The sequence below is a fragment of the Harpia harpyja genome, chromosome 11 (assembly GCF_026419915.1).
Source record: "Harpia harpyja isolate bHarHar1 chromosome 11, bHarHar1 primary haplotype, whole genome shotgun sequence".
NCBI lineage: Eukaryota > Metazoa > Chordata > Aves > Accipitriformes > Accipitridae > Harpia > Harpia harpyja.
This window is the reverse complement of record NC_068950.1, coordinates 19,653,893-19,673,122: the sequence shown is the minus strand read 5'-3', so window position 1 is coordinate 19,673,122 and position 19,230 is coordinate 19,653,893. Positions and strand designations below refer to the sequence as shown.

Below are 19,230 nucleotides of genomic sequence, written 5' to 3'. Positions count from 1 at the left end.
TAGTAGTGTAACGTAACCTTGAATTAGCAGATGGCATAGAGAAGAGTTCTAGCTTCTTCAGGTTTTCATTGTTTGTCATTTTAATCAAGACTCCTGGTAATTCATGTTTTTCTCCTTTGGATTCTCTCCAAACGGTTCAAATCTTTGGACTCGGTGGACAACACATAGAAATAACCTGCTTACCAAGAGGGAAAAAAGGAAACTCAGTCCATAACCTTGATTTCTATAGGTGAATTTCCTAAAGGAAGTATGTTTTGCATTTTTCTGAGCAACTGCAGAAAAGGGTTATTTTCTCCACAGGAAGACATATAATTCAGTTAGGATTCTTTATTCAACTTCATAATGTACACTTATAAAATGACAGTGGGGATGCATATATTGTATACTCACTTTCTCACTTCAGCTCTGGCTGAAGTATTTGTTATTTATGACATTTTGATTCCCACATGCATCTGAAAAGCTTCCTGCAAAGCTCCAGGTACTTTTTCCTAGCTATTCAATTAATCCAGCCAGTTGGCCCACTCAGTAATTACTGTAAAGGTCTCTTAATTCTTACTGGGAGTAGCAGATAACTTATATTCTTGGTTGGAGAGAAATCTGGAAAGTAATTTACTTACATAGACATTTTGACTGAAACTTTTAGCTTGAGAGGTTATTAAGCATCATCTTATTTTTTCCTTAGCTATGAGGATATTTTGTACATGGCTGAGTACCCCAAAATGAAATTTAATACATTCCTGTCAAAACGCTCTATCAGCATTTAATTTTCCTCATTTATTATATCTCCATAGTAACAACTAAGTGGTTTCTTGTGTGTGAGACGTTCTTTGTATGTATGACTACAGAGAGTAATAGCAGCTGCATGCACTGATAGAGATCTGGCAAATGCTAATAGATTTTCTGGAAAAAAGCAGTTTCCATCCATATTTCTATCACTAGTTCACCAGCACAGGATATCATGTATGCTTTCTTCTTCAGTCACATTGAAATGCCATCCGAGCACATGTACTGGTACATGGACTAATTACATCTAAGCAATATAAAATTAACACATTAACTTATTATTACTTGTTAATGAAAAATTAAGTTTCATTGCATCTGCATCGCTTTTTCTTCAGTATAGTTGATATGACCTCTTGCCATATTTTAACAGTATAAGAATTAATCGGCACCTCATCCAAAACAAAGGTACCAAGTGGTATTCAGTCAACAGAGAAAGCCTGCTTCATGGAAGAAAAATCCTTTGAATGCAACCTAATACAAAAACTATACTCCTGATTCAGGATGTCCCTGAACCTTGAAAGTTACCACTACATAGATGCTCTGTTTCTAAGAAAACATCTGCTGTTTTGTCCATTGTCAAAGACAGACAGACCTCCCCGCTATGGGCCTTTCTGTTCTGTCTGACATTTATGGTTCTTCTTTTGCAGTGTTTCCTAATACAATATGTGCTCATTTGTCAGAATGTGATGAGATGTAATTATATTATTGTACAGGCAAGGAGAAAATGGGACCTTGTATATGTTAAACAATGAACAACTAGGTGGAGGTACCGTCTGTCTTCCCTTTACTTTAAGACAGAGCCTACATAAACATCTTCCAAATGTATATATTTTATCATTACAGAAGCATTGACAATTTTTGAAGCCAGGTCTCCAGAAAAGACGTAGCCAGTTCCTGAACAAAAAGGATGGTATTTGTCACCTAGGTATTCTTCTTCTGATATGTACCATTTACTTTTTTTATTCTGAATAGGCTTATGCCTTTTCATAAGACAGCCTGTGAAATAATTTTGTGGAGGAGGTGAAAGAGGCCTGAGGAGCTTTTCTATTAGGTATATTATATTAACAAAAACATCACTGCCTGTCTTCATAACAAAGCTTGTGCCACTGCAATAAGAGGCAACCCACTTCATGCCCATCAAAGTTTTAAGGGTTATGGTAAGTGTCCAGGAAGTCCTGTTGAATAATATCATGATATTGCTTGCTTTGTCTCAGTAGGACCTCATTTGGACCCTTGCTCTCAACACCCAGCATAAACAACTGAGCAACCTCAACTCCTGGAACCACAGATTCATTTCCCCAAGTTTTTCTGATGGAACTTCTGTGCTGAATTTCAGCAGCCGTTGTTGCTATTAGCAATATCAAGAAAGGTGTTTTATCTTTACACTTCTCTTTATCATTAATAATGAATTTAAATGACCATGTTGAAGTGGATCTGGTTTTATTCCCAAATTTCTCATTTTCAGTTGGTAGTTCTCCATTTTGTTTCCCTAAGAATTGTTTGAAATCTGAAATGTTTTTTATGTAAAATATTTTCACTTTCCATCTGAAGATTATCATACCTTTTGGTAAAAAGTATGTCTTTTTCTTCTATGTCATCATTGTTTTGAACTTTACTTTCAGTTAGAACAGCAAGGTGAGCAGAATTCAAAAAACAGAAAATCAAATATACTGCTCTAAAAGAGATGGAGGCAACCAGGAAAACATTTCTCTTGGCACAATCCCAAGGAGAGGAGAAGAATCCACTACAGTAGTTCATGTTGGCAGCTTTGAGAGGATGCACAAAAAGCTATCTTTCAATTGGACAGATATTTTGTTAAAAGAGCAGTTAATTTGTAACTGTTTTCCTCAGTGACACAGGAAGATAAAGGCAATCTGGAAGCTTCTGATTCTTCAGGATTCCTTTTTATTATTATTAAAAGTATCCCATTATTTCATCTTAGAATAAATTGTAAAACTTTTCATAGAAGAAAAAAAAAAAACTTAAAAAAAAATCAGGATTTCATTTTCAGGCTTATCTTCCTAAGAGAAATACAGTATGATAAATACAGTAAGAAATAAATAAAAATAAATACAGTATTAAAAATAATGATTTTTCAGAGACAGAACAGAACTTTTTCATATAAATATTTAAATATTGGAATATATGTAAAATATAAATGAGAATTTAATCCAGTCTTACAATCGATCTTTTAATATTTTTATATATATGCAAAATACCTGTCCATCTTTCAATATAGTTGTCTTCAATACTAATAGCAGGGTACTGAACACATAAGAGGTATGGTAGAATGTAGAATATATATTCTATTTCAAATGCATACATTTATTAAAACACGCTAAAAAGATACACGTTTAAAGTAAGATTGTAATTGCTATTCCAATTGCTACAACAGTCCCTTCTAGGTTACAAAAATAGAAGAAAGATAACTTAACTTCATGTAAGCTTTACCAAATGTTATTGCGTAATTGAATAATCCAAAGCTAATGAAAGATTATGATTGATTATGGATTCACAGCCTTGGAGACTATTGTGATAAATCACATGGCAAGTACTTTTGGCCATTTAGAAGCTAGATACAAGGTTGAAAGTGATTGTCTAGACTATATAAAATGTAGACAGAGAGGTAGCATTTCCAGAGGTGAACTTAGCCATCAAAAGATAGGTGTCTTATATGAGATGAAGTGCCCCCTGCCAGCATCTACCTCTGTAAAGAATATTTAAGACAACTGGCTTAGGCTAGATCCATACATTTCAAATGGCTTCAATTGAATGAGTTGAATCCCATCCTTCCAGACTGCAAGGACAGGTAAAATATAAATACTGGAACAATGAAAATACTGTGGCTTTGAGTAGTTTTTTGTGATTTCCATAATAGCTAGCTTCAAATTCTGGCTTCTTTCAACTAAATGGTACAGAAATTTATCTAAGCCTTGGGGATGCACCACGGTTTGCAGGGAGAGGGAGATAATCACATGTATCCAACACACCACAAACTGGTAACACCCAAGAATGCTATCTGGAAAAAAGTGCAAGTTAACTGTATTAAACTGCTTTTCGCAAACTGGTCTCTGAAGGGTTCTCTGCACGTACTCCAAAGTGAGTTGCAAAAGTATAGTGAGTCAGGGTTTTTCAAATTTTTTTTGCCAACGCAACATAGCTCACAAACAAACACCAAAATTAAACACTTCTTACCATCATCTTTGAAAATGCAGATTCATCCTAGTCATAAAAACATGGTATTTTTGGAACAGAGTCTTCAGGAATTTCTTGCTGCTTCACAAAGAAATGACAGATTTAAAAGGACTGAAATAGAGTCAGGAATCCTATCTCTGTACTCATGGAGAACCTGAGGACAAGCTTACAGGTCCCTGAGGTTCTGTCTAAGTCTTTTCCAGAGGAATTAGGAAATTAACACAAAGGAAAATGCACCAGGACATTCAGCATTCTATCTGAAAGGGAAAAAACACTCTTGTCACTTGTAGCAATGAAAAGAGAGTCTATAAAATGAGATTGGATTTCAGCATTTCAGAATATGCACCAGAAATGTAAACTAAGAAATGAACTTATGCTCAATTATAATTTAATCTGGATAAAATAGATGTTCATTAATCTGAATGCAAATGTGTGGTGTATTACCCTTGGCCAGCATCCAAACACCCACCCAGCTGCTCACCCACTTCCCCCTTCCTCAACAGGACAAGGGGAGAAAATAGGATGAAAAAGCTTGTGGGTCAAGGTAAAGACAGGGAGATCACTTACCAGGTACCATCAAGGGTGAAACAGACTTGGGGAAAATTAATTTAATTTATTGCTAATTAAAATACATATGGATAGTGAGAAAAAAAGACAAAAATTAAACCAACACCTCCCCCCCCATCTTTCCTGGGCTCCACTTAACTCCTTCACCTGCCCCCCACAATAGCAGAAAGGGGTTGGGGTTTAAGGTCCCTCCCTGCTCTTCTTCAGAAAAATCTGCTCCAGTGTGAGTTCTTCAAGGGCCACAGTTCCTTCAGGAAATATCCAACTGCTCTAGGTTTGACAGAAAAAGACCATAAGTATATTCTATTATATACTGGTCAGCAGTTCAACTAATGCAGCTCACGTGTATTGTACACCCATAAAATATTAAGAACACAGTGACTCATGGTTTAGCTCTAGCAATCTTCCTTCTCATATTTTCAGTTCTTCAGAAACTCTGTATTTTGACATATTAGCATTTTAAATATCCAGGATCCAAACCCCGAAGTAAATATAAAGTAATGTTAGAAAGAATGTAGCAGTACCACTTCAGAAGGTGAGAGGACTTTCTGTATCCACTAATTGCTTTGCTGCTATTTGAAATGTGAGAACTTCACGTGAAAATACGAGAGCAAAAGGTAATTTTCAGTGTTTTGAGTGTACTTCTGCATGGCAATTTTCTTGATCAAGCTAAAAACATTTTGTCAAAGTCTTTTTTGACTTCTGTTGGTTTTAACAGTGCAATTCTGTTAGATTAAATCCTGGTTCCATTGTGGAAAGAACAGGAACTTCTAAGAAGACCTTTCTAACAGGCAGCCAGAATATTTATTGTTTCAAGTTTGACAGAGTTATTACAAGATTAGCAGAGAATTCATGTTACAGAAAAGCAAAAGTACATATGTCTGAAAAATTAATTATAGTTTATCTTGCTGATGACTTTTAAAAATGCCAAGAAGGTCTCAAAATACAATCCCCCTTTGCTATTAAAATTCCTCCCAGAAAAAAAAACAAACCCATACTTTGAAAATAAATTCTTACCCACAATAATTACCCATACTATTAAACCAAAACAATTAGAACTCATGAAGATTATTTTTCTAAAACCAACTGTGTAGCGAAGTTGGAATAATAGCTGCCATGTACATTAAATTGCCGCAGTGATACACTGATTATTCACATACACATGCATTTAACTACATTTTTAATTTAAAATTACATCAGATATGCTGAAAGAAGCCAGAATTAGGCCTTATTAAAATAATAAAAAGGAAGAAGAAGAATATAAAGGAGTAGAGAAGAACAGAAAAGGTATTAGAAACAAAAAAAGGAGATGAATATGGTACGTTTAGTTGCCACTCCTGTTTATGTTATCTTTTTCTTATTTATTTAAAAAAGGCAGACTTTACAGCTCATGAGTGAAAATCTACCTCACCAGTTTCTAATTCCATCCTATCTCATCCCAGATTTTTGGAAGAATTTCAAAATCAGACAAACAAACTCCTCACATTCTAGCAACGCTTTGATATTTCCCCAGCTTCTTGAAGTAATGACTTTTAAAGTCCAGTCCTTTCAAGGTGGTCACACAAATGGCAAATTTCAAAGTAATCTTTTGAGAAAATGATACATGTGTTTAAAGATGGAAACTAAGGGCTGCCAGAAAGCATGAGACAGCTAATTTAATTTAAACTTGCCAGTTGGTAAACAGATCACAGTACCTTGACTCGTTTGTTTCAATTTAGTTAAGCTGACTTTTAGTCGAATTGACTAAACCTACATAAAAGCATGAGCTGGGAAGCAAGAGAAGAGCAGGAGATGCACCATCTGAAATAAAGGCAGCCCCTCCTGGAGAGCGGCTCTGCTCAGGGCTTGCAGTCCTTCTGGCTCAACAGAGCAAGCAGTCTTCTGTGAAGACTAGACTGCAAAAAATCCCCACGCCCACCTCCTGCTTGATCTGTAAGAAGTACCAGGGATGACCGTGGAGTTAGTGAGGTGAATCCATAGCCATTTCACCCCTCTTTTTTGAAACTTGTATTTCATTTCAAACCTACCTAGTACAATATTTGGAGGATTGATTTGGGCATCTCAGTGACACTTGCTCTCAGTGGTTATAAAGGGAAGCAGGGATATTGCAGTTTCTGGCTTTGAAGCAAGCTCTACTAATTTATTCTTGGGTTACAGGTGAAAAAAAGCTTTCTTAAAGGCAAATGAGGATCAGACAGCTAGTTCTACTTCCTTTTACCAGCACCATTTGGCCTCCCAGAGAACCCAGGCAATTCTACTATTGTTTACACATATAAACTCATCCAAATGCATACTGCTGAGGCTTGAGTTGAATCGGTGGTGGAGAGAAGGAAGTGAGGAGAAAAAAAAATTTTGTCTTCGTGTGTATTGCTGGAAAGAGCTGCATTCGGTTATTTCAAAATTTGAAATAAGATTCTATTTTGCATAAATGACTCGGTATGTATATCTTTAAAACCAGTTTCTTTTACAATGATTACAGCAATTTGAACAGCAAATGGCTTAATAAACTGTGAAGGTAATTAAGCACTTTAAATAAAACACTGAAGAACTATGTTAATAACACTTTAAAGTATTTAATGAGCATATGGAATCAATTTAACAGACATATAAAGTATTTATTTTCTAGTGTTCTGTAAAATCTTTGTATATGTACTTTTATGATTTAAATTATGCCTAGACTGAGTTAATCTCATCAAAATGCTACTTCTGCACAGAAACAATATTTACTTTTTTTCACTGGAACATTTGCAAAACTTTTTTTTTTTTTTTAAACCAGGAGTATGTGAAAAACTGAAGAAGAATTTTATATTCTCCTTTTCTTTACATAAGTGCAGTATGGATTTAAAAAGTCTTAAAACAGAATTTAGCAGCAACAGCTATCCTAGAGTTTGCTTGTCTCTAGTTAGCTGCTATATCGATTTTTCTTAAAGTACACTTGGAAATGGGGATGCTAAATATTTAATCACATATAAACAGCACAATTCCCTGTTTTTATACAAGTGAAGTGCAATTCTTACATGTCAAAATTTGTCATGGGACAAAAAGGGAACACACTGCATGTGCATGAGCCAAGAATTTTTTGTTAGTCCAATCAAAAAATGGTTACTAGTTTAATTATTACAAAAAGGGGGGGAGGGGGCAGAGCAGGGGAAAAAAGTTCTACACACAGTCCCCAGTATCTCCCCCTTTTCTCTCATGTCATTCTCACCTTTTTTAATACCCCTCTGGTGGGGTTCTATGGGTCAGTGGTGCCAGATTTTCTCAAGAAGGAGGTGGAGGAGGAGAAGGTTTTATGGCAAATTGTCAGTGTCCCACATTCTCGACCAGAAGGAATGTCCTGATGTTGATGGAAGTGTCTTCCCTACCTGAGAATCCACTAGTGCTGATTTCCGGGTGTTTTCCAGTACACCACCTTCCTCTTTCTTCGTTGATTCTCAGTTCCACGTGAAAACTGATTCTATATGCATGTTTACATTGGATATTTCCTCTTTCTTCTCTTTGTTATGGCTAAATCCAGTTTTACCCAGCTCCCAAAGGTGCATTACTATAATAATAAGTAATTAACTACTGGTGGCACTTTTCCTCAGTTATCATCCCATACCTGCACCCCTCGGTACTACAGTATCCTTTTAGTTTAGGGTCATTAACAGGTACTCAACACAGAATAGCCATTTGCTGCAGAAATAAAGCAAAATGACTATAAAAATAGGCATTATGCCACATAGTTGTGGAAAGCTAAACTAAGGCTAAAACTAATTGAATAATGGTAGCCAAATCACCACAGAATTTGCTGTTACAGCTTAAAAAAGCTAGAACAAAGCTCCAGGCAGACAAGGCCAGATCAAACAAATCTGTCCTGTTCTGAGGCTTGCAGAGTTCATACAAAGGTGATGGACCATATCCTGTTAACTGACCTGAAGAAGGAAACAGTAAGTATCTTTATGTGAAATACAAGCAAGGGTGTGCTTGGGAGCATAGTACAGAGGATGATCTTGGTAATGCTGCAGCAGTTTTGCTGTCTGGTGTGGTTTGGTTCACAGGAGTAAAATTCAACAGAACTGTGATGGAAATTGTTAAAAAATAAAGACAACAAATTGATTCAGAAGTAGCCAACACCATTATTTCAGTTGAAGGCAGTTAAGATTAGCATGAACTCTGAATTTTTGACCTAGAAACATTGCTAGATTTTCATATTTCTATTTCATATCTATCATAAAATGTTATTTCCCAGTAGTCTGATAAATGTCTTTATCAAGATATTAGCATTTGTGGGAAAAATAAAAAAGTCTTCCTGGTATACAGCTAAGCAGTGCTAACCTAAGAATAAATATTTCTGCTCTCAGATAAGACAGGAATACATATGGAGAAGAGACTGGCTTCTGAAAATGACTGCTGGACTAGTATGTCAAAGCTACCTCAACTACATTGTGTGCTTTGAGATATAATGCTTCATTTTAAGAGAAAATTTAATTGGGTCTTGCTAGAAAATATCATTTTTAATACAGAGATGTAAACCTAAAATGCAACCTAATAAAGTATGTTTTATTGTATTTGCCCTTTTTTCTACAAAGGGATAGTCGCATAAGCACATACTGTAAGCACCTTATAGTACTTTTGCTCACGTAAACATAAGCACCATACTAACAAAACAAGCTATTTACTTAGCTGTTTTCCCCGATCGTGAATAGGAAAAACAGGAATTCTCTCAAATACTTAAAATATTTTTATTTGTTTTGATACTGCATTTGTGTCTAAAATACAACACTACTTTGTTAAAAACAAAATGAACAGAAACCCACAAACATTAAAAACTTCCTGACTCTTAAAGTCTCCTTCCAGAAAGAACTTTCATAGTGAAGAGATAAGAGATAGATAAAGGTGTAACCTAAGCATGCCAAACAGCGTGCCAGTTCAGCTACATATTATCACTGAGGGAAAGGGGAAGGGGAAAAAGCAATAATATCAAAGACCAGCCAGCAAACCCTCTGTGGATAAGAACGACAATTTCCACAGCTATTAAACCTTGTTTTCTTCCTATGTCACATCCAGCAATTAGACTCAAGAACTGTAAGGTTAATTTACATATGATGTATAGCCGCCTATTCCTTGTTATGTCTGTTGTTTTTTTTAAATTAAAATATATTGTATTCTCAGCAGTCATGAACAACATGCAGACAGGAGAAAATCGATTCATACCTGCAGGGATCATGTGGGAATTTCTGAAAGGGCCCAGTTTCCTGGTCTCACTTAGAAAATGCCATTCTAGTGGAAAGGAAGACGGCACTGCTGCTTATGACAAAAATGCTGAACACTGCAGAGCAGTAGTTCTGAAGGAAGACAGCCTCCCTAGTTTTAGGTTCTTTGGCAGGTATAAACAATATAATTATTCATCCAGGTAGAATAGAGAGAGAAGTTGAATATGAGAGTGTGTTGAGCTGTTTGTGTACAGATATCCATAGAAAGCTGAACAAAGAGAGACCTTAACAGGACTTCTAGACTATGAGTTGCCCCCAAACAGTATCAGTTTTAACTGAGTCTTTTCTGACAAATGTCTGCTTGTACCTTTCTAATCTGTACTTAAATAATTTAGAACCCATGACCTTCCAAAGTATCTATTTAATGCCTCATTACTCTGCCTATTTCCCTAATCCAAACTGATACTCCCATGCTACACTTAAAATTCATTACTTCTTGAAGCATTGAAAACAAATATTCTTTGTCTCTGTGAAGAGCATTTGATAACCTTTACCTTGTCCCTTCTCAGACTTCACTTATATCCCCAGTTCTGACATTTTTTGAATTTCTAACCATTCTTATTCCTCCTCTTCAGTTCTCTCCAATAGATTGACATCTCCCTGAAAGGACAAAGGGGGCTCATTACTTCAGGTGAAGCCTAGCACAGGGGGAGTAGAATAGAAGGATTGCTTCATGTGTCCTCTAAGCTTTCTCCCTGTTCATTTCCCTGTTCATTCCCCACACTGGGAAAACATTTGTCTTTTTTGTAAGTATTACATTCTTGATCCATGTGATCTGCTATTGCAATAACAGGTATAGCTTGTGACCTTCTCCATGCTGGGACCCACTTCCACGTGGCTGGTCAGCTTAGCCCATATGCTACATTTGTTTCTCATTATCTCAGATAATTGCCACTTTACCCTACCAGCCACAACCTCATTATTTTAGTACATTATTCCAAGCCCCTTGTGAAGCCCTGGTCAATGGAGAATTCCATTTTCCTAAGAAATCACTGCAAGGTAGTCCTGGAGCTAGTTTTCTAGACATTTATATAATCCCCTCATGGTAGTTTCATCTGCCCCATAGCTCCTTATCCAGTGGTTCTGCCCCACTCACTAACAAAAGTGACAAGCACCTTGTCATTACATCCTTGACTGCTTATCCACAAATGCGAGCAGTTTCCCCTTATTTCTGACAAGCAATACATATCTTCAGTAAGCTTGCAATGCTTTTACATAGATATGGAAATGTTGTCGTTTCCATTATAGTCACTTAGGCCCTTTTCTGAGTTTGGCTTAAGAAACCTGTGTCATCATTGTGTCAGCCCTTATGACTATAGACAGAGTACTAACCACCCTATTGATTATTTCTTATTTATACACTATGTTGCAGAAGATATCTGACACTTTAAAGATATACATAAGTACATCATTTCATGTAATAATTTAAAGGCAGAGTTGCATGCATTAAAGCTATAAACACTTTTATATATCTAAGCAATGGCAAAATAGGTAAAACTTTCCTACATACAAAATTGTTTTCTAGTTTACTTGACGTGAAGCATTTTGTAATGATGCCATCTTGTGACCATGGTGAAAATGACATGCTGTCTAGAACTACAGCAATATTTCAATTTTTCCATACGTTTTGGGCTCAGGCAGCTAGTGAACAGACAATGTTAGGATCAAACCGATGGCAGTGGGTACTGGTCTTTGTCCCATTCCGTTGCTTGACCTAAAACTGTTTCCCCGTGGTTTTCATCAGGTGGCTGGGTCTTTAACAGATAGTCCAAACAGAAGGTGCCAAACACAACTCCCAATAGTTTCTGAGTATTAAAAAAAAAAAAAACAAAAAAACAAAACCAAAAAACCAAACCAATACTTACTGGCATATGTGGAACTGGCACTATGATTTTCTTTAAAAACTATACCTCATACAGAGCCTTCTATCCAGACTTATTTATGAATTGAAAGATACCATTTTAACATTAGGGAAACTGGGTCTCTGCAAGGATATGACCACACTACATACAACCACCTCAACTATTATCTGAATTTACTAGTGTATATAACAAGGCATGAAGATAGGGGAGTGGGAGTATGAGGAATTCAGTTCAAAATTTGGAATCAGCAGAAAGAGATATCATATTTAAAACCAACTGATGCTAGCAGTAGCCTAATGGGAGCCAGTTGCAGAACATACTTGCTCCGTTAGTCCTCCACCCAGACGTGGCCCCATTATGAATTAGACAGCTATTTTGTACTCTACATACTCACACATCCGTGCAATTGTTTTCTTAAATGTATCGGGACAATATGCAGAAAAAAAGTAGCTTAGACACAGTTTAGAACAACACATTAGGTTAAAATTTCATTTTATGAAATGTATTTTTCACTTGTTTGTTGCAATTGTGTCTGGATTCTTAAACTAAATTCATCATGGGCACAGGAACCAAAACTACATCAGTTTTCTTTATTAACTTTAGTACATGGCTGGGTTTTTATAGCAATTAAGATAAATTAGAATAGCAATTTATATTAGAGATGTTTGGCTAATTTATATTTTATAATTAAAAGTTCTGAAATAATGAATTACTTAGATCAATTACAAAAAAAATTAATATGAATTTAATTATGGGTGTTTATGTGTGGCTAGTTCATAAACAACTAGTCTTCAGGATTAGTGTCTCCTAATGGCTTATGTGGATTCTTGTAAAAGCTGCAGAACGTTCAAGTCTTTCTTAGCCCTTCTCTTGGTTAATCATGAATTTGTATAATTTAATTCAGCTAAAAGTGACATTTATAAAGCTTCATTATTTGCCAGAACATGAGCTCCTTGTTCTGTCACCACAGGGGGACATGTGTATGGAAAGTCTTGAGCGTTTCTGTTCAGTAGTCACTGCCCGTAATTCAAAGGGCTTGTTCACTGCAGGGATCAGGCATGTTTATTCACCAACGTAACTGTGTGGGTCTCATGCTCTTTCCTATGTGGATTCACCACAGGGAGTCAAAACACAGGAGAGGTAACCTAGAACCCCTTCCAGCTGGGATGGGCACTGAATCAACTCACTCCTCTCCCGGATACAGTCATCTCCTATGGTTGCTGCCACATTTTTTAATGTCACTCTTATGCATCAGGCATGAACAATGCATGTTCATCAGACCTTCAAAAGATGAAACCAAAATGTTACCTTGTTTGAATATTCTGACTTACTTAGAGGTGATTTTAGAGGTGAGATGGATAGAAGCTGTCGGCATTTCCCAGACAGTTATGGCTGTGAGCATGTCCAGAGGAACTACACAGAGCCCTTGAGAAATCTCCCCAGTGACAACATAGACACAGATGGATTTTTCAGGTGCTGTGGGGATAGACTGAAGTTTAGTTGAGACTTGCAGTTTTAACTGTATATGTCTGAATTTCACCTTAATCTTCCTTTACGCTGCCCATGTTCTGTTGCATTTGGTAAGATACCTTCACTATCTAAAGCCACGCTGTATTTCAAGGAGACCAAGGTGATGTTGATCGCTGGAGTGCTGCGGCTCCCAGGATTGCTGAGCAGGAGCTATCTGATCCAGGCACAGGTTTTACAACCTAGATTTTCAAGTTTGTGGTCCTTTTCTAAACTTTTACAGATAAGCTCCCTTAAATGTAGGAGAAAGATCACATTCCTTTAAGGCTTGTTAAGAAAAATTGGCCTGTATAAAGAATTATATCCTGCCTAGGAAACTATGCCACGAATTCCACCCAGATTAAATCTTCATTTTTAGACAATTCCAAAGAAATACCAGCATGGTGATCTACTTACTGCTCATCATCTAACTTGGCCAAAGACATCTGCAAATCCAGATGTGAGGGTGTTTGTCCCCTAGCATAATTGTTTCAAAACCACTACATCATGTTTCAGTTCTAAAATAATGAGAAGATGCAAAAAGATGAACATAATGAAATGCAGGGTTAAATAAAATTTTAAAAAGTACCTTTACTTTCCTGAGTGAGACTATCTATCTATGCCCTTCCTGTCAAACCCTTCACCTTTCTGCTAGATCCCCAGGAATTTATTCTCAGTCGAGAAGGATTCCTTTAGAAGATGTTCAGCAAGTTGTCATAGGGTACTCAGGGAGTTGTGTGTCAGGCCTTGACAACTTTCAGCAAAATGGGCCTAAAAAGGCAAAATTTTGGTACTCAAAAGGTACTTTGAAACAGCAACTTATTACCATGAATCTTAAAAATAAAATACCCTCTGATTCAATTTGTTTAAGAAATTCTGGGAAGGAAGATTTTCTTTTGTTTTAACTTTACATTTCAAGGGGAAACAAGACTTTGCACTAAGATTTCTTAAATTCTCTGTTAGGCTAAAAACTTCAGAAGTCCAAGTATGCACTGAAATAATAATCATGCACTGAAGGTAATTGTAATGGACTGAATGATAAGTATAAACAGGATTCGCTTTTCTGGCACCTGTGCCAACGTTCAGGTTGCACAGAAGAGTGAACATTTTTCACTTGTATGGAAAAGCTCTGTTGAAATGCTCTAGAAGTTGTACTGGTGGTTATATGTAACTAGTTCAAAGTAGAACTAATAACATTTCTATAGGTCTAATAGGCATTCCTTTATTGTAGCTGAATCTTAGCTGGGCCTCTAGATGGTAGTGTAATACCACTAATAATAACAGGAAGGCGTATTGGAATATGACTATTTTCACTTTTCTCACTGGACAATACCCATCTCATGTTACAAAGTAGTCATAAAAGCCATGCGTTATCAGCCTCCATAAAAGTAGCCAGTAGTTCCAGTTCAGATTTTATTGGAAAACTGTCTGGTTTCCACCATCTGAATTTGCATTCTTACTGGCTGTGACAGCCAAATCATTATTCCCTAGCACAGATCAGGGTTAAATCACTCTGCTGTAATAAAATTAAAAAAATTTTCTATGTTCCTTTGGAGGAAAATTAAATTGTCATTTTAGTCTGGCACCTAAACAAACAGCACTTTTATTTCAGCCTTCTTTAAAAAAATAGCCTTGTGGGAAAGTGAATTCTGAGAGGATTTAGAATGTATCATGTAGTCTTTTCAGTACATATTTTTGTAGTTCTTTAAAATGGCTTTCTTGTTCTGCTCTTGATGTTTAGAGTATTTACCAATAAATTTAATCACTTCATAATAGATTTATGCATAAATTGTGCCAAGAAATATTTATGTCTTCCATATTAAAGAATGGGTTATGATGACTGAGCTGATCACATTGAAATGATGTAATGATTATTTTTGATTCATACTAAGTTTTACTTCCTATGGACAGAGTTGCTGAGTCGGGAAACTAAACTTTCAAAATCACTCCTACAAAGGTTAAAGAAAGCGTAATTTTCTAGTCATTAAGGATACCATGGTAGATAGACCGAACCTTTATCAAGACACTGTGCACAGTACAGCACACCTAAAATAATGAGATATTTTTCTCTCTGATCACCTCTGAGACTGGATTTTGAAATGAAGGATAAGGTACCCTTTTCTTTAGGCTATAGTATTTGCAGTGGAAGTGTGTTCCTAGCAGACTGTCTGCATCATGGGATCCTCTTGATTGGGCTGGAATTCACATCATGGGAATTGCGTGAAATTGTTCATAAAAGCGTAGTTAGTTTACATCGTTTGTGAAAAAATAAAGAGGGTTTAATCCACAGTTTTCTCAAATGCAAGACATATAACTGCAAAAATCTCTCTAGTTGTATCTAGAAGTCAGATTCAATGCCTTTTGAATGATATATGTTGCTCCTACACTCTGTAACTGTCTTGGGTTCTATGCTTCTGAAGTTAACCAAATATCAAGTAGTCACAATCCTGAAAAACAGGTACACTTCAGTGCCACAGAAAACAGAAAGAACCTGTGAAATCAAGATAAATAGCAACATAGTCTCCTAAAACAAAATCTTTTGTCCTGAAGACAATGAATAGAAAAGCAAATGATCAGATGACTTCCGCCACTAAAAATATTGGGCCTTCAAACACGAAGTTAAATTGGTATTTCCTTGTCAGATACTCAAACTTTTTCATCACAGTACTAGATTACATTGGAATGTTTTAAAGATAAGATTATGACGGCTACTAGGAAATTATATGAGAAATTGGAATTTATGAAAAAAAGTCATTACAACATATTTGACGTATATAGCTGAACTAGGGAAGCAATAATATCTGTAATGCTCTAAAATCGGTACACAAAGTGGGTAATAACCTATTACTTTTGGGATTATTTGCATTCTTCTTCAGTTATACTCTCCCTGCTTCTCTTACTGATTTTTGCTACAGCAACTAATGTAGTAGCTGAAAAAATCGTAGTTGAATTATTTGATGGGAATCGCCTCCTCAAGGCAAGTACAGAAAGAAGCATTTAGACACGCACAATTTTTTTCACTGAGTTCTAATGTTCTTCCATTTGCTACCACACCTTGAGCTCTTATACCATTTTTACTTGGATTTATAATTCAGTTTTGCACTTCAGAATACTACTGCAAGTAAGTCTATCATAAATAAATAAAACATAGTTTTGAACTGTCATAGTTATTTTTTTCGTAACATAGGAGTAGCATCTATGTGGCAGCAAAAGGGAAGCTACCTCAGCAGCAAAAGCAGTAGAAAGCAAAATTTATTAATACTGCATATAGACTTTCCCAGTTTTCAGAATAGTACTTTGTTGTGTATTTCCCTCATGACCAAAAATTTCCAGGAGAAAAAAAAAGCCACCATTCTCTGCTATCCGCAAATGATCAAGTCATCTAAAAAGGGAAGCGTAAACAAAAGGCTCCAACACTAGAATTCTGTGACCACTTGCAAATTTCTTCCTTAGTTTGAAAGCAAAGAGATATTTCAGACTTTGCATTCCTACTGAAATGCAACATACTGTGGAAGTAGGAAAGCAGATAGAGAATTGAGATCTGAAACACCACCTGCGTGTGCTAAGATGAATGATAAGCAGGTCATTCTAAACAAAGGACAAAGACCTTTGGCAAACTTGAGACAACATTTTAATATAAACATGTTTATTCTTTATGGTTAGGATGAATGTAAATAAAATCTTATGGAAGTAATAAAGTATTCTATTGGTTTATATATGGCAAAAATATGAATCTATTGGAAGTTTCTGTCTCTAAATTTTGATGAGAGAGGCATATGCTTTTTACAAGCTGGCTATTCACTTTGCCTGTGCACATAGGAGAGTCCCTTAATTTGTCTGTTTTGGTGCTATCTCCATGGTCTTAGAGAAGAACTTTTCCCTCCAAAACAAATAGAGCAGTGAAATGAACCTGGGCTTCACACAACCCAAGGGAGCGCCTCAGATACCAAAATGATACACACTCCTATGTTTTTTTCCACCTTTTTGTGTTCTGTTGTAGGGCTCTAGAGGGGAAAAAATTCTTTTTCAAATAAATTTGAAAGGTTTTGATCATTTATTGGTGCAGTTGAAACACATTTTGAAAGTGGATAAGGTTTCCAGGAAACTGTCAGCACTAGTAAAAATAATTGAGGCCTATTCATGAAATCCTGTTAAGCCAAATTTCCTCTAAGGACATGGTATGAAGGAATATAGGTTTTGTCCCTCTTTTTTCTTCATCTCTTGTTTCTGAAGTGTGGGAGAGAATCACATTGCTAACATGAAAAACAACTTCTTATGCACAGCAACGCAAAGACCACAATTTAAAATAGTGCTTAAGCTTTCCTTCATTATAGAAGTTGCCATAGTCACTTTATTTCCTTATAGAAACAGTGATATCCTAAGTTATTTATTCCCTTTTTTGTAAATAATAATAAATGGTTCTTCTGATGGGCAATTCGGATTATTGCTTACAAGTGCCATCAAGTTACAGATGCATTAAAGTGCAGCAGGAATGAAATACCTATCACCTCAGTGCTTAGGATGTGTCCAAAAAGCCTGGATATTGTAATAGGCTGTAATATATTTTGTCCCTGCAAGTCACTTTCACAACTTACTGTGCAAAAAATTATTTAGCTATTGCCAATCTTTTCTTGGATATCAAAGGCATCAATTAAAATGCAGTTGCGTGCACTTTCTTGATGTTTGCAATGCTTTCCTCCCATCCTCTCATACATAGAAATATATGGTGAAGAAATCCCTCTTCAGGGTGAACTTCAGCAAGCAGGGTGAGAACTAGTTTGACAAGCTCTTGAAATAGGCTCGAAAAAAATGTCACACAAGCATTACTTAAGCATTAAGGTTGTGTCTGTGTGTATGTCTGAAGATATTAGGTGGGATATGGAACTATAAAACTATTATTTGAGTCAACTACTGTTTTATTTTCCTTACGCTTCTGCTTACAGCTTTCCTTTTCTTCTTCCAATTTCAATTTAACCTTTATGACTTGTGTAAGAATATTTATTTGAAATTGAAATCCTAACCTCTATTAAGAGGATACAGCCTGCTCCAGAAACAGTGATCTTAGCATTTTTTAAATTTGTTAGGGAAAAAACAACCCCAAAAGATCTTTTTGTGCACATACAATAAAATGTGCAAGGCTCTCTATAACATAATACATAAACTTTATTTCCTACCTGTCCAACTGCATTGCAACCTAATATACTTTACATTAGCTATTACTTCTGCAAACTCTCATTTTCTCTGTCAAATGATGCATGAAAGCTAGAATCACTACAGCTTAATGGAATAAGCCTCTTATCAGTGCTATATATCAAAGGCATCCCTCTCTGGACATCTAAGGACAGAAGGATCACAAGTTCTAGAACAATTTCAACAGAATTCACAATAGGTCACTGGGTTTGAAGTTTTGCCCCAGCTGGTTACTTTTCCCTTGTTGTGGAGACAGTGGTCAGTGTTATGCTGTTATTTGTTCTTTACAGGCTTAAATGTGCAGGAGGTCAGCATGGGGTTACAGCTAAGAAATCATGTCAAGAGGGATTTTTTTTGTCCCAAAGAAGCACTCCATTTGTCTCTATTAGAGAAGTTTGGAAAAGAAAAACAAAACAAAACAAAATCATGCATATTTAAAATAATTTATATAATAATCTCACTAATTTATATAATGTTATCAACAATAATATGAATAATATAATAATAAATAATTCATATAACAGGCAAGAAAGAGGTTGAAAACAGTTTTACGAATGCATGATGTTATGGGAGTAAGTGAGTCTGACTGAAAGTGTTCAGGTGGCTGCCATCTATTACTTCCTTTTCCAAAATCCCGTTTTCAATATAAAGCTGATTCTTAGCTAGATCTTCTAACTATATGGAGATCTAGCTCATACAAACTCTATGCCTCATCTTTTTAGTTGCATCCTCTTTTGGATTCAGTGAAGTGGTATTTGATTTTTCTCTCATGAGAAACTCTGTGGGCACTTAACTAGAGCTATGGGAACCAGCAAAAAAACTAATCAGAAAACAAAACCCACAAGAATGAGAATGTATCTTAGGTTTTTCTC

The 19,230-nt window shown here is 36.0% G+C and overlaps 1 protein-coding gene across 1 annotated transcript; it reads right to left on the bottom strand.

Moving 5' to 3' along the window:
- Positions 1 to 1,409: 1,409 nt before the first annotated feature.
- LOC128147627 (beta-1,3-galactosyltransferase 2-like) lies at positions 1,410 to 2,342 on the bottom strand. Its single transcript, XM_052800367.1, is given in 3 exon segments — positions 1,410 to 1,582; positions 1,585 to 1,934; positions 1,936 to 2,342. Coding segments are annotated over 3 exon segments (903 nt in total). The 3' UTR covers positions 1,410 to 1,436.
- Between the last annotated feature and the right edge of the window lie 16,888 nt (positions 2,343 to 19,230).